Source organism: Tubulanus polymorphus, chromosome 2, assembly GCF_964204645.1.
Source record: "Tubulanus polymorphus chromosome 2, tnTubPoly1.2, whole genome shotgun sequence".
NCBI classification, from domain to species: Eukaryota; Metazoa; Nemertea; class Palaeonemertea; order Tubulaniformes; family Tubulanidae; genus Tubulanus; species Tubulanus polymorphus.
The window spans coordinates 1968524-1978199 of NC_134026.1; the positions used below are offsets into that span (position 1 = coordinate 1968524).

The following is a 9676-nucleotide window of genomic DNA, read 5'->3' on the forward strand; positions in this document are numbered from 1 at the left end:
GACTTATTCATAGAATGTGTGATTTTTTATATCCGACGTGGCGCCTGGTGCTCGACTCTTTCTTTTAAGATCAACCTTGTTTAAAGATGGCGGCTCCTTCGTCAAATGATCCGATTTCAAGTTGTCCACCTAATTTAGTGGATGAATTCGAGATAGCCTTTCAGGTAAGCGTATTTAAAACTCATCTGAAATTGTCTAATATTTAAGGGGATTTATCGGTGCAAAATATATCGCGCCCAGTTTCGCAGGCCTACTTAGAATAAACTAATCTTTGGCCACAAGTGTCAGATCCAGTCATGCTAAGTATAAAAAGAAAACGTCTATAATCTATGTCTTCAGAGTTGCCTTAGTTTACATGCATCATTAATATTTCAGAATTGTTTCGCCAATCTTAATTCACAAGAGAGTAGCAGTTCAGCTGACTCCGATGAATTAAAGACAGGTAATCAAAACTATTATAGATATCGCCTTTTAGTCGTCAGATGATATTTTCTTTTTTTCATTCAACGACAGATCGTTCGACATTTTGATGTTTGTTTTATCTCACAGGGGCTGAGCAATCCATACAGAAATTCCTCGATGTTGCCAAGCAGCTGGAAGCATTCTTTTTACAGAAGAGATTGATTTTATCGGTGATGAAACCAGAACAGATTGTCAAAGAGGTAAAATCTTCATCATCTATTCGACTTTGATGTATCATCTCAAGTGTTAGATGTTAAACTTACCGATTGCTTTTATTTCATTTTCTTAAGGATGTCAATGAAATGGGAACCGAAATTGGACGAAAAGATAATTTACTGCAAAAACATTACGTTAAATTGCAACACTGGCAAAATATGTTACGAACATTACCGGGATCTCAACCCCCTCAACAGGGAGGGGCTCAGTCGTCTCAACAACAACAACCACCGCCACCTATGAACCAACAACAAAACCTACAACAAATCCCTCACTCTCAAACTCAACACATGGTCAGTCATGGTATGCCGCATCATACTAACTCAGCAATGTCGATGAGTATGGGTCTTCATCAGAGTCATATGCCACCTCCTCAAATACCAGGAGCCGCTCAATCAATGCAGTTTCAACAAGGGCCTCTCGCTCATTTAGAAAGGACAACATCTAATATCGGAATGCCTGATGGTTCAAGATAGTTGAATAACATAAATTCTATTATAAACCAAACTGCATTTATTATCTTAAGAAGAATTTTGTAGATCTAGTCTTGTGTCTGTTTGTACCTTATTTTTAAGATGAAATATATTACCAGTATATAACTGCGTATCAAAGAAAAGCTTGTTGATTTTGGAGACAATTTTCTCAGGAATTCGGGAGAAAAAGACATCGAATTAAATCTCACTTTAAAAAATATTAATTTATTTACCGATAAAGTTTATCACAAAAATAAAAACGAATCATTTCTCTTTCTTCTCTGATGAAGATTTTATAAAATTTGAGGTTTTAAAAAGTCCCTTTAATTGTCAGAGCAGCAATATCCCTAAAGAGTCTAATTTGTAAGTAGTAGATTCCCAGGTGAGGCCATCACCCATTGGCTTGTGTGTAGATGGTAATAAAATATGCCTCCAGAATGATCTACAAGAAAAAGATTTCTTCAAGTAACAGAAGATCGACGACATTCGAAATAATGGCATAATTGCAGTATTTACCTTCCATTAGATAAACCAAGGAACATCTTCCAATTTTTGATGAAACCAAAATTGTAGGGATTTCTATGAACCTGCAAGAAAATTAGGAAATCGTAAAATAGATTTTGAATTTGTGGTATATAAATTCACCAGTGGTATATAAATTCAACAGTGGTATATAAATTCAACTTACTAATCCAATCTTTTTCATACGCCCTGCATCAGATTTATTGATATGTACTTCGATGCTAGTTTCACCTCTAGATATCAATCTAGCGTGCCACAATACTAACAATCCTAAAGCTACTGTGACTCCACTACATAACATAAACTCATATACTATACTCAAATGATATAACGAACTGGATTTACTACCCTGAAAGTAAATGATACAAGTTAGTAAAATGTTTCTCATTTTGAAGGTTTCGTTAATGAGTCTAGGAATTAAGTGCTCTTACCAATTCACTAGGCATTGCAGTCACTCCACCAAGAGCCAAATTAAGCACATAAAAATACCCTGGATACCTCAGCTCCTATAAAAAAATATATGGATTATTCAATCATCTAAACCCATTTGTAAAAGCATATGGCCATGGATTAAATGTTTATACCTGGGAGCCATAGAAATGCTCTTTAAATAGATCATATGCGCTGATACTAATGTATAGACATCCTAACCACATGTATATACAAAACATGAAAAAATATCTGTGATTATAGTGACCAACACAATTATTCAACCAAGCTGAGAATAGATTTTAAGGAACATATGATGGATGATTAAAGACCCCACAGCCCGGTTATCCATCCTCCATTTATCTTATTTCATTAAAGGATACGACAATGGTGATCCATTTTTAGAACGCATTTCTTACAAATGCTACAATGATGTGTTCTCGGTGGTTTCGGACTGATACATTTCTTACATACGGAAACAGTTTCAGGAATCATCTGAAAATACAACGGATAGAATAAGAACAGTACTGGTATCCAATTTGATAGTAAGTAAGTAAGTATTTTATTCACATAATAGATTGATACAAAGCATTTAAGTATACATCAGGGTCCGATCTAAGGAATGAAGGCCACTTGCCCGGGGGGCAAGCATATCTGAAATTTCGCTTGCCCCCTCCAAAAGCTACTTGCCCCACACAGGCAGTCCGATTGGTGGCACAACCTTCCGTTGAATCGAGTGGGAAAATAGCTTTGAGACATAAAATTGCACTAGCCCGGGGGACAAGTGATAATGATAACTTACTTGCCCTGAATATACTTGTCCCGGGCAATCGGACAAGTGCTTAGATCGGACCCTGTACATGTATAATAAAAAACAGTGTAGTAATAAATTATGCGAGGGGTTAGGAAAAGCCAAATTAACGGCTTAAATGAGTCCTTTCCCCTCCACAACATACACATCTTCTCACACCCTTTCCCAGCAATCATTCAATCATTACACAATCATACTAGAAATGTAGCATAATAGATCTAACCAAAAGTTATTAGATCTATTATGTGAAAAAAATCGATACAAATAGAGTGTATTCTAATTTGAATCATACCTCGCTTGGTGAGCCCGGATTGGTAAATACTGCCATTAGATAGTTGAATACAAGATTTACCAACAACCAATGTCCAAAAACGAGATGATAAATAGTCCAGCCGATGCTGTGATAATATTTTTGCGGTAAGAGACACATGTAGAATATGACGACAACTGATGCAGTTAGACATACTACTAACAGGACAAATAACTGAAACAAGAAATATTCGAAACTACATTATCAAAATTATATAGAACAAAAACATTCACATCATTTCGAATACTTACAGGGCCTAAATATTTAGTGAAGTTATCGACGCACCAATACATAGGTTCCATAGCGACATCAACCGCTACTTCTGTTGATGTGAATGAATTGAAACACAAGGAATGCATCGTCAGTTTTAGAATTGCCAATTTTCTCGTTAAACGGAAGCAGATGTAATCAAAGTGGCGACCGATCGTACAGCGAAATATCGGCATCCTTGCCATAACAAGACAGATACTCTGAAATAGAAGGGGGTCATTCATTTATTACGTACGCATTAGGGGAGGAGGGGTCAGTGCAATTGCGTACTGTAATGCTTAATGTATACGAAAAAATGGCAGATTTTGCGTACAGAGGGGGAGGGGGGGTTGAAAAATTCAAATTTCATGCGTACGTAATTAATAAATGATCCCAAGGTTAGTTTTAAGGCAGGTGATATTTTGCCAATGCGGCATTATTCCTGTTAACGCTATTTTGACTATTGCTCGTTCTGATTGGCTTATTTACACGGTGCATGAACACTAAAGTGCGCGACTTAAAAAATTCAAAGAAAGTGTGGAGAACAGAGTAAGAAAAAATAGACCAGATAGAGCAGTATTCAAACCTGTGCCAGCAAATTGCTAAATTTAGGGTAACGTCTTTCCACTAGACCACTGAGGCTTATTGAATCCCACTTAACGTTTTAACTACAATGTATCGCACTCGACCTAACCCTAACCCTGGCTGTAAAATGGACCCTAACTAAACCTACTACTAGTAAACCCTAATACCAATGGTTAATAAAACCCTAAACAATAAAATAATTTCATTGCCATTCCAATAGTTTGCCTCATTTTATATAATCCATTGGGAAAATATTATTTACACGTATAATGCCGCATTGGCAAAATATCCACTTCCTAGTTTTTAAGTGGGAAGTAAAATAGAGGAATAAAATCCTTTAATTTGATTTTATTTGACAGCTATCTCTGATGGTGGTTAATTGGGCAACTTCAACATAATTACAGCAACTGATTACAAGCAAACGATACTTTTCTGAATGAGTTAATTGTAGAGTACAACAGTTATTCATTTAATCATTCGCCCCTATTTGCAAAGGGGTAATTTTAAGTAGTTTACGCGTTGTTTTCTTCCTCAATTAAAACATCGCCGCCACGACCTTGAGAGTAGAAGGTTACATGGCAAGTGGGGATTCAATTCATTTTATTGCTAGAAATATCAAAATCTGTAAAATGTCTCACATATTATGCCGTGGTGGTGACAGTAATAGAAATAATCCAATTTACAGTGAAATAATTATCAGATTCTGCTTATTGTTCGTATTCATGTAAGTTTTGAGGAAAATTGATTATGAATAATTAGGCCAACATAATAAATTAATTAGGCAAAAAAGTAGTATTGCTTTGCTGACTGAATGTTTTGTTAAAATTTTTCTTACCCACTGACACTTACTAAACTATGATATTCGCTGCATTTTTTTAATTTGTCGCCTCTTGACTACAATATATTAATGACAGAAGTCTAGTCTGCAGAAATAAAAGATATTTTTTAATTTCATATATTTTGCAACATCTTCATTTCTAACCCACCCTTCTGCTGGTATCTTCAATTTCAAACTCTCTCTCCTTTTTTTTCAGTGCCACCGAATTTTTAGAACCAGTGAAGAGAGTGATACAGCCAGAGGAATGGTGGTTATACCGAAATCCAACTACTCCTAGTTATGTGTCGGCATTTCATCTTTGGGTATGTCTAAGTAGACTGCAATTACTTTAACACTGGGTATAAATCAGCTATATCTATCACACTGCCAGTAATAACACTATGATCATTTTATGTTTCATAGATTTTGGTGTGTTCAATTCCTTCCATTGTGATTGTATGTTGGACACTTAAATCAAGAAATTTAAATGATTGTTTCCAGGCATGTCTAGGTAAAGTACTCAAGATTTGAATCGAGATATAAACATGCTGATTTAGGTATATTATTTTCTTATACTTGTTTGTATCATTCCAGCTGCATCTCTTGGTTTATTGTTGAATGGTATCATCACTAATTGCATCAAACTAATTGCAGGAAGGTAAAATATATGCATGTTACTTTGCACTGGGATCGGACAGTAAAGCTTGCTTGGCTTCCCTCTCCATTTTGTCAACCAACTATTTTATAATATTTTTTGTCATAGACCTTAGACACAGGAGTATGAACTCTTGTCTCTTGATATTTTCAGACCTCGTCCAGATTTCTTCTACCGATGTTTTCCTGATGGAGTCTTGAAGAAAAGTTCTAATGGTTTATATCTATTCAATGAAATATGTACAGGAAGTCGTAGGATGTTGAACGAAGGGAGGAAAAGTTTTCCAAGCGGTCATTCATCATGTAAGATGATCCAGTACTTTATAATAATATATAATAATAATCAATAATTAGTGCTTATATAGCGCCTTTCCAATGAATGCTCAAAGCGCTGTCACTCAATTATTACCCAGCTTCTGTTACCAATCCAGTACATTCTTACTCTTACTTTAGTCTAATCACTACCTATATCTGTTAGAGTTCATAATAATGGGTGCAATGTTTTTATTTTCAGTTGCATTCGCCACTTTTGGGTTTGTTACGTTATTCTTAGCCGGAAAGTTGAGAATATTTCACCGCGAAGGTAGAAGAAACTCACTACGACTTATAGCCGTCATACTTCCATTACTTATAGCTACGATTATTGCTTTATCGAGAACAATTGACTATCATCATCACTGGCAAGGTAAAAACCTTAGTAACATCTACGAGCAATGATCCGAAATGATTGCTCGTAGGTAACATGGAATAGGTACAGATGTTTTTCTAAGCTATGTATAAGTTGTTATTTTTCGACTATTGTAGATGTAATGGTTGGTTCTATATTGGGTTCAGTGATTATGTACTTGAGTTATCATCATTATTATCCGACTGCTTTCCATTCTCATTGCGAAACACCACACTGTCAGCCGACGCGTAAGAAATGCGACTCCGATCAACAAATCGTGTAAATTATATAGATTTATAGATATCATATATAGATTACTAGTCATTTACATATTTGATTATTATAAATGTATACTCTGTTGGTTGTATGATATATTTATTTGAATCTCCTAAGTAAATAAAGTACATTTATTAAACTGAAAATCAGTCTCGATACATGTATCACTGGGTTATTCAATTTTTGTAACTGAATGCTTGGTTCTTCTCAACCGATCGTTAATACTGGTTATTTTCTCTGGCGAAACCCAAATATATGCCCTCCCCTTTCCTCTGGTGTCGTTTTGTGGTTTTAAACCCAAATGGTTTAGGACTGGTCAGCATCCCCAACTTACTGGTTTATCCAAGACAGAAATTTCAGCCAGACTAAGAAAGAACTGCATACAAAAACTACTGTTCTTCAAAACAACCTGTGCGCTATAAATGATTTATTCTACAACAAGACGTATACATCCTTCAGGTTTAACGCGGAGTTGAGGAAAGCGTGTTTCCGTCATACAACGAAGCTAAGCGGAATTATTCACTTTCGAATTCGCTCGTTCAAAGTTTAATGTATGATTGTAAATCCTTCAAGAATTTCAAATAAAGCGAATGTTCGTAAGCTGTACAATGTTCTACCATATTATTAATGAACTGATCATCGATCCCTTGATCTTCTAAACGCCGGATTAGGTTATCATACAATTGCTGAAAATAGAATCAGTATTTTTCGTTAAGTTTATTCCGAGCAATAATCTGTCTAGATACAGTTTTAAAACCCTGATTCGATGAGTAATTAATCTGTACAACAGTATCTTGATAGGGTATGTGTAAATATCATTGTATAGGCTGATCCAAAATAATATTGTAGTAAGGATATGACAAGGGCTGATCCAAAATAAATAGTGCCTGAATCGTATAGTTACTGCTACAAGTTTCGATTTGGTCAATGTAATAATAGTATAGATAGATACCTCATCCATAATAGCAGTAGAGACATGATAATTCTTATCTTTCCATTCGCCATCATGAATACAAACTTCATCAATAGTTATCAAATCAGCTAAAACAAACAAATTAAAAACATAAATACATGTATATTTGTATACTAATACATGGTACCAAGAGATCATTCATTCCTGGATATAATGAGTTTTGAAGGAGTAAATTTCAAATTTTTGAGGAGTGTCTGCTTCATCGCTCTCATATCGCAATTACAGTAGACTCCTCCTAAATCGGTACTGTTTTATCTCTGTAAAGCATTAATTTGGTGGTCATGTAAACCAATTTTTACCCTTTACATATAAACTTGGTTTCAGTAACCGCCTAATTGGGTTAAAAATCCAGGCCCCAACTGTATAGATTTAGGGGTAGTCTACTGAAAAATTACAAACTAGACAAAAATTTATAATTGCCTATTTCTCAAAATTGAAGTAGTTTTGAGTATCATTACTGTTAGACAAACTAGATATCGATTTAAACAACTGTCATCATTTTCTTTCTGACGTTTCTAAGATTTTGACATTTTGTTCAAATTTAAGAGTTTCAAGCATCTTTAATAGCATTTTCCATTTTAAAAGGAGTTTTTAAGGAATCACGGAGCTGTAGGGACCCTATAATAAATTTAAGATATCTACGTCAAATGATCAATAAACTGCACCGTACCATAACTGTCAACGCTTGCACTAAATTCACCGTTGTCTTGAGGCATCGAATCATCGGTAAAACTGCACGTGAGAGACAAAGTTTTACCGTCCTTTTTCATATCTACAACAAATGATGGCTGACACGCCATCTATACGAAATAAACAGAATTAACAGCAGCCACACTTAAAACAGGGTTTGAGGCTGGATCCCTGCCCTGGACCAACTTTAATAATCATTAACTTTGATGTTTGTTGAAATCTTAAATAGCAATGGAATGCGAAGTGAGATAATGCTCAAGTTGAACAGATTTTCGTACTCTGAAAGATCTAACTTCACTTACATCTTCGATTTCATCATTATTTTCTTGATGATCGTTTGAATCTTTACCAAATGAAGGTGCAGCATCAACTGCATTGTTTACATTGACTGTTACTAGAATCCTGAAAACGAATTCAAGCTTGAATTGAAGAATGTTTGGAATACATCGTAAGCAATTTACATGCTACATTAGCCCTTACTACTTACTCTTCACCAGATGAACTTTTTTTCGAGAAAATGATCTCTGCTCCATTTGTTTCAACTTTAAAATCACCAACTTTGTCCGACCAAGATTTCTGTTTTTGAACTTCATATTTGATTTCCTTGTCTAGAAATTCAAGTATTGTCGATTCCCCGCCTGAAGTGAACAGTTAAATTGTGTTTAGATTAATAATAATTGACAAGACCTCGCCTACAAATTTATGTATTATAAAACTACTAATTCTACAATTTCGAATACAGGAATTTAATAAGAAACTGGCTCGGCTGCAAAAAAACTTTATAAGAATAACTTGTTGATGGTTAATATTTGCAGTAGTGAACTCACTCGAATTTGATTTTTGTTGTCTGCCCGAATTGTGAATACCGCAGCAGCCACAGGGTAGTAATTTCGTACTCGTACTTAGGCATGAATGGCCGAGAAGCGGTGCCGCTAGCCGGTGTCCGGGACGGACAGCGTGCTGCTGCTGTGCGGGGATGGAGAGCGCCGCCGGTACGCTGCTGTAGCAAGAAAAGCTCTTGACAACACATTTATTTGATCTGGGTATGACCCGCAGAATACTGCGGAGTACCGTGTGGCTCGTCGACATCAATGACATCCTATAAAGTATAAATTTGAGCTGACTGACTCGTTCAATTTTCTGAATATTCCAATCGTAAAAATCATACGAGCTAAAAAAAACGGAAGTGGCAATTGAGTTCAATTGCGCGTGCGCTCAGGGGTATTTGTAAAATCAGAAATGTCAAATGAGTGAAGAAATTTATAATTTTTTACTTGATCAAAAATGCTAAATACTAATCAAAATTCAAGTATAATCTCATGATCTTTATTTTTATGTATTCTTATATTAGATGCGAAATATTTGTGCCACGTTTAAAATGATCTTCGATAGAATTACTATCCGAAATTGCCGCAGCCTATAGTTGCCAAGTGCGTGATAAAAAGCCAGGTGCTACTTTTAAATCAACTCATTTTGAGATAATTAACCAGAAAAAGCTATTTGAAAATACTAAAATCAATTGATTTTAAGAAAATAGAAAAT

General features: G+C 35.3%; 4 protein-coding genes across 8 annotated transcripts; 2 read left to right on the top strand and 2 right to left on the bottom strand.

The window, feature by feature from the left end:
• The first annotated feature begins 79 nt into the window (after positions 1–79).
• LOC141900237 (mediator of RNA polymerase II transcription subunit 28-like) lies at positions 80–1228 on the top strand. The gene is made up of 4 exons (XM_074787037.1): positions 80–164; positions 376–442; positions 550–662; positions 753–1228. Exons 1-4 carry the CDS (start codon positions 87–89, stop codon positions 1152–1154), a joined length of 660 nt encoding a protein of 219 aa, XP_074643138.1. The 5' UTR covers positions 80–86; the 3' UTR covers positions 1155–1228.
• Positions 1229–1356: 128 nt separating this feature from the next.
• On the bottom strand, positions 1357–4613 carry LOC141899297 (palmitoyltransferase ZDHHC16-like). Of its 5 annotated transcripts, none has more exons than XM_074785513.1 (9): positions 4574–4613; positions 3475–3693; positions 3206–3397; positions 2486–2597; positions 2258–2391; positions 2105–2179; positions 1840–2022; positions 1668–1738; positions 1357–1593 (listed from the first exon to the last, which is right to left on the bottom strand). In XM_074785513.1, the coding sequence occupies exons 2-9, from the start codon at positions 3676–3678 to the stop codon at positions 1482–1484; spliced, it is 1083 nt and encodes a 360-aa protein (XP_074641614.1). In that variant the 5' UTR covers positions 3679–3693; positions 4574–4613; the 3' UTR covers positions 1357–1481. The 5 variants fall into 5 exon arrangements, with proteins under 5 accessions (XP_074641614.1, XP_074641616.1, XP_074641617.1 ...); XM_074785515.1 differs by having other exon boundaries at positions 4486–4606; XM_074785516.1 differs by having other exon boundaries at positions 4460–4603.
• Positions 4614–4669: 56 nt separating this feature from the next.
• LOC141900078 (phospholipid phosphatase 5-like) lies at positions 4670–6550 on the top strand. The gene is made up of 7 exons (XM_074786806.1): positions 4670–4781; positions 5092–5197; positions 5298–5385; positions 5469–5532; positions 5683–5831; positions 6043–6213; positions 6333–6550. The coding sequence occupies exons 1-7, from the start codon at positions 4687–4689 to the stop codon at positions 6476–6478; spliced, it is 819 nt and encodes a 272-aa protein (XP_074642907.1). The 5' UTR covers positions 4670–4686; the 3' UTR covers positions 6479–6550.
• A 311-nt stretch (positions 6551–6861) lies between these two features.
• On the bottom strand, positions 6862–9326 carry LOC141899977 (complement component 1 Q subcomponent-binding protein, mitochondrial-like). The gene is made up of 6 exons (XM_074786642.1): positions 8962–9326; positions 8622–8772; positions 8437–8536; positions 8115–8244; positions 7424–7512; positions 6862–7157 (listed from the first exon to the last, which is right to left on the bottom strand). The coding sequence occupies exons 1-6, from the start codon at positions 9230–9232 to the stop codon at positions 7011–7013; spliced, it is 888 nt and encodes a 295-aa protein (XP_074642743.1). The 5' UTR covers positions 9233–9326; the 3' UTR covers positions 6862–7010.
• Between the last annotated feature and the right edge of the window lie 350 nt (positions 9327–9676).

Bases quoted from the DNA above. Each gene is read 5' to 3' on its own strand.
- LOC141899977 (XM_074786642.1), bottom strand. From the start codon at position 9,232: ATGTCATTGATGTCGACGAGCCACACGGTACTCCGCAGTATTCTGCGG. The intron at 7,513-8,114 runs GTACGGTGCAGT...TGTTTGTTTTAG, and splicing joins TGCAAGCGTTGACAGTTATG to CTGATTTGATAACTATTGAT. The intron at 7,158-7,423 runs GTATCTATCTAT...TTCTATTTTCAG, and splicing joins CTACTGCTATTATGGATGAG to CAATTGTATGATAACCTAAT.
- LOC141899297 (XM_074785512.1), bottom strand. From the start codon at position 3,717: ATGAATGACCCCCTTCTATTTCAGAGTATCTGTCTTGTTATGGCAAGG. The intron at 2,392-2,485 runs GTATCCTTTAAT...ATCTATTCTCAG, and splicing joins AAAAATGGATCACCATTGTC to CTTGGTTGAATAATTGTGTT. The intron at 1,739-1,839 runs GTAAGTTGAATT...ATTTTCTTGCAG, and splicing joins GTATGAAAAAGATTGGATTA to GTTCATAGAAATCCCTACAA.
- LOC141900078 (XM_074786806.1), top strand. From the start codon at position 4,687: ATGTCTCACATATTATGCCGTGGTGGTGACAGTAATAGAAATAATCCA. The intron at 5,198-5,297 runs GTATGTCTAAGT...TATGTTTCATAG, and splicing joins TGTCGGCATTTCATCTTTGG to ATTTTGGTGTGTTCAATTCC. The intron at 5,533-5,682 runs GTAAAATATATG...TGATATTTTCAG, and splicing joins ATCAAACTAATTGCAGGAAG to ACCTCGTCCAGATTTCTTCT.
- LOC141900237 (XM_074787037.1), top strand. From the start codon at position 87: ATGGCGGCTCCTTCGTCAAATGATCCGATTTCAAGTTGTCCACCTAAT. The intron at 443-549 runs GTAATCAAAACT...TTTATCTCACAG, and splicing joins CTCCGATGAATTAAAGACAG to GGGCTGAGCAATCCATACAG. The intron at 663-752 runs GTAAAATCTTCA...CATTTTCTTAAG, and splicing joins CAGAACAGATTGTCAAAGAG to GATGTCAATGAAATGGGAAC.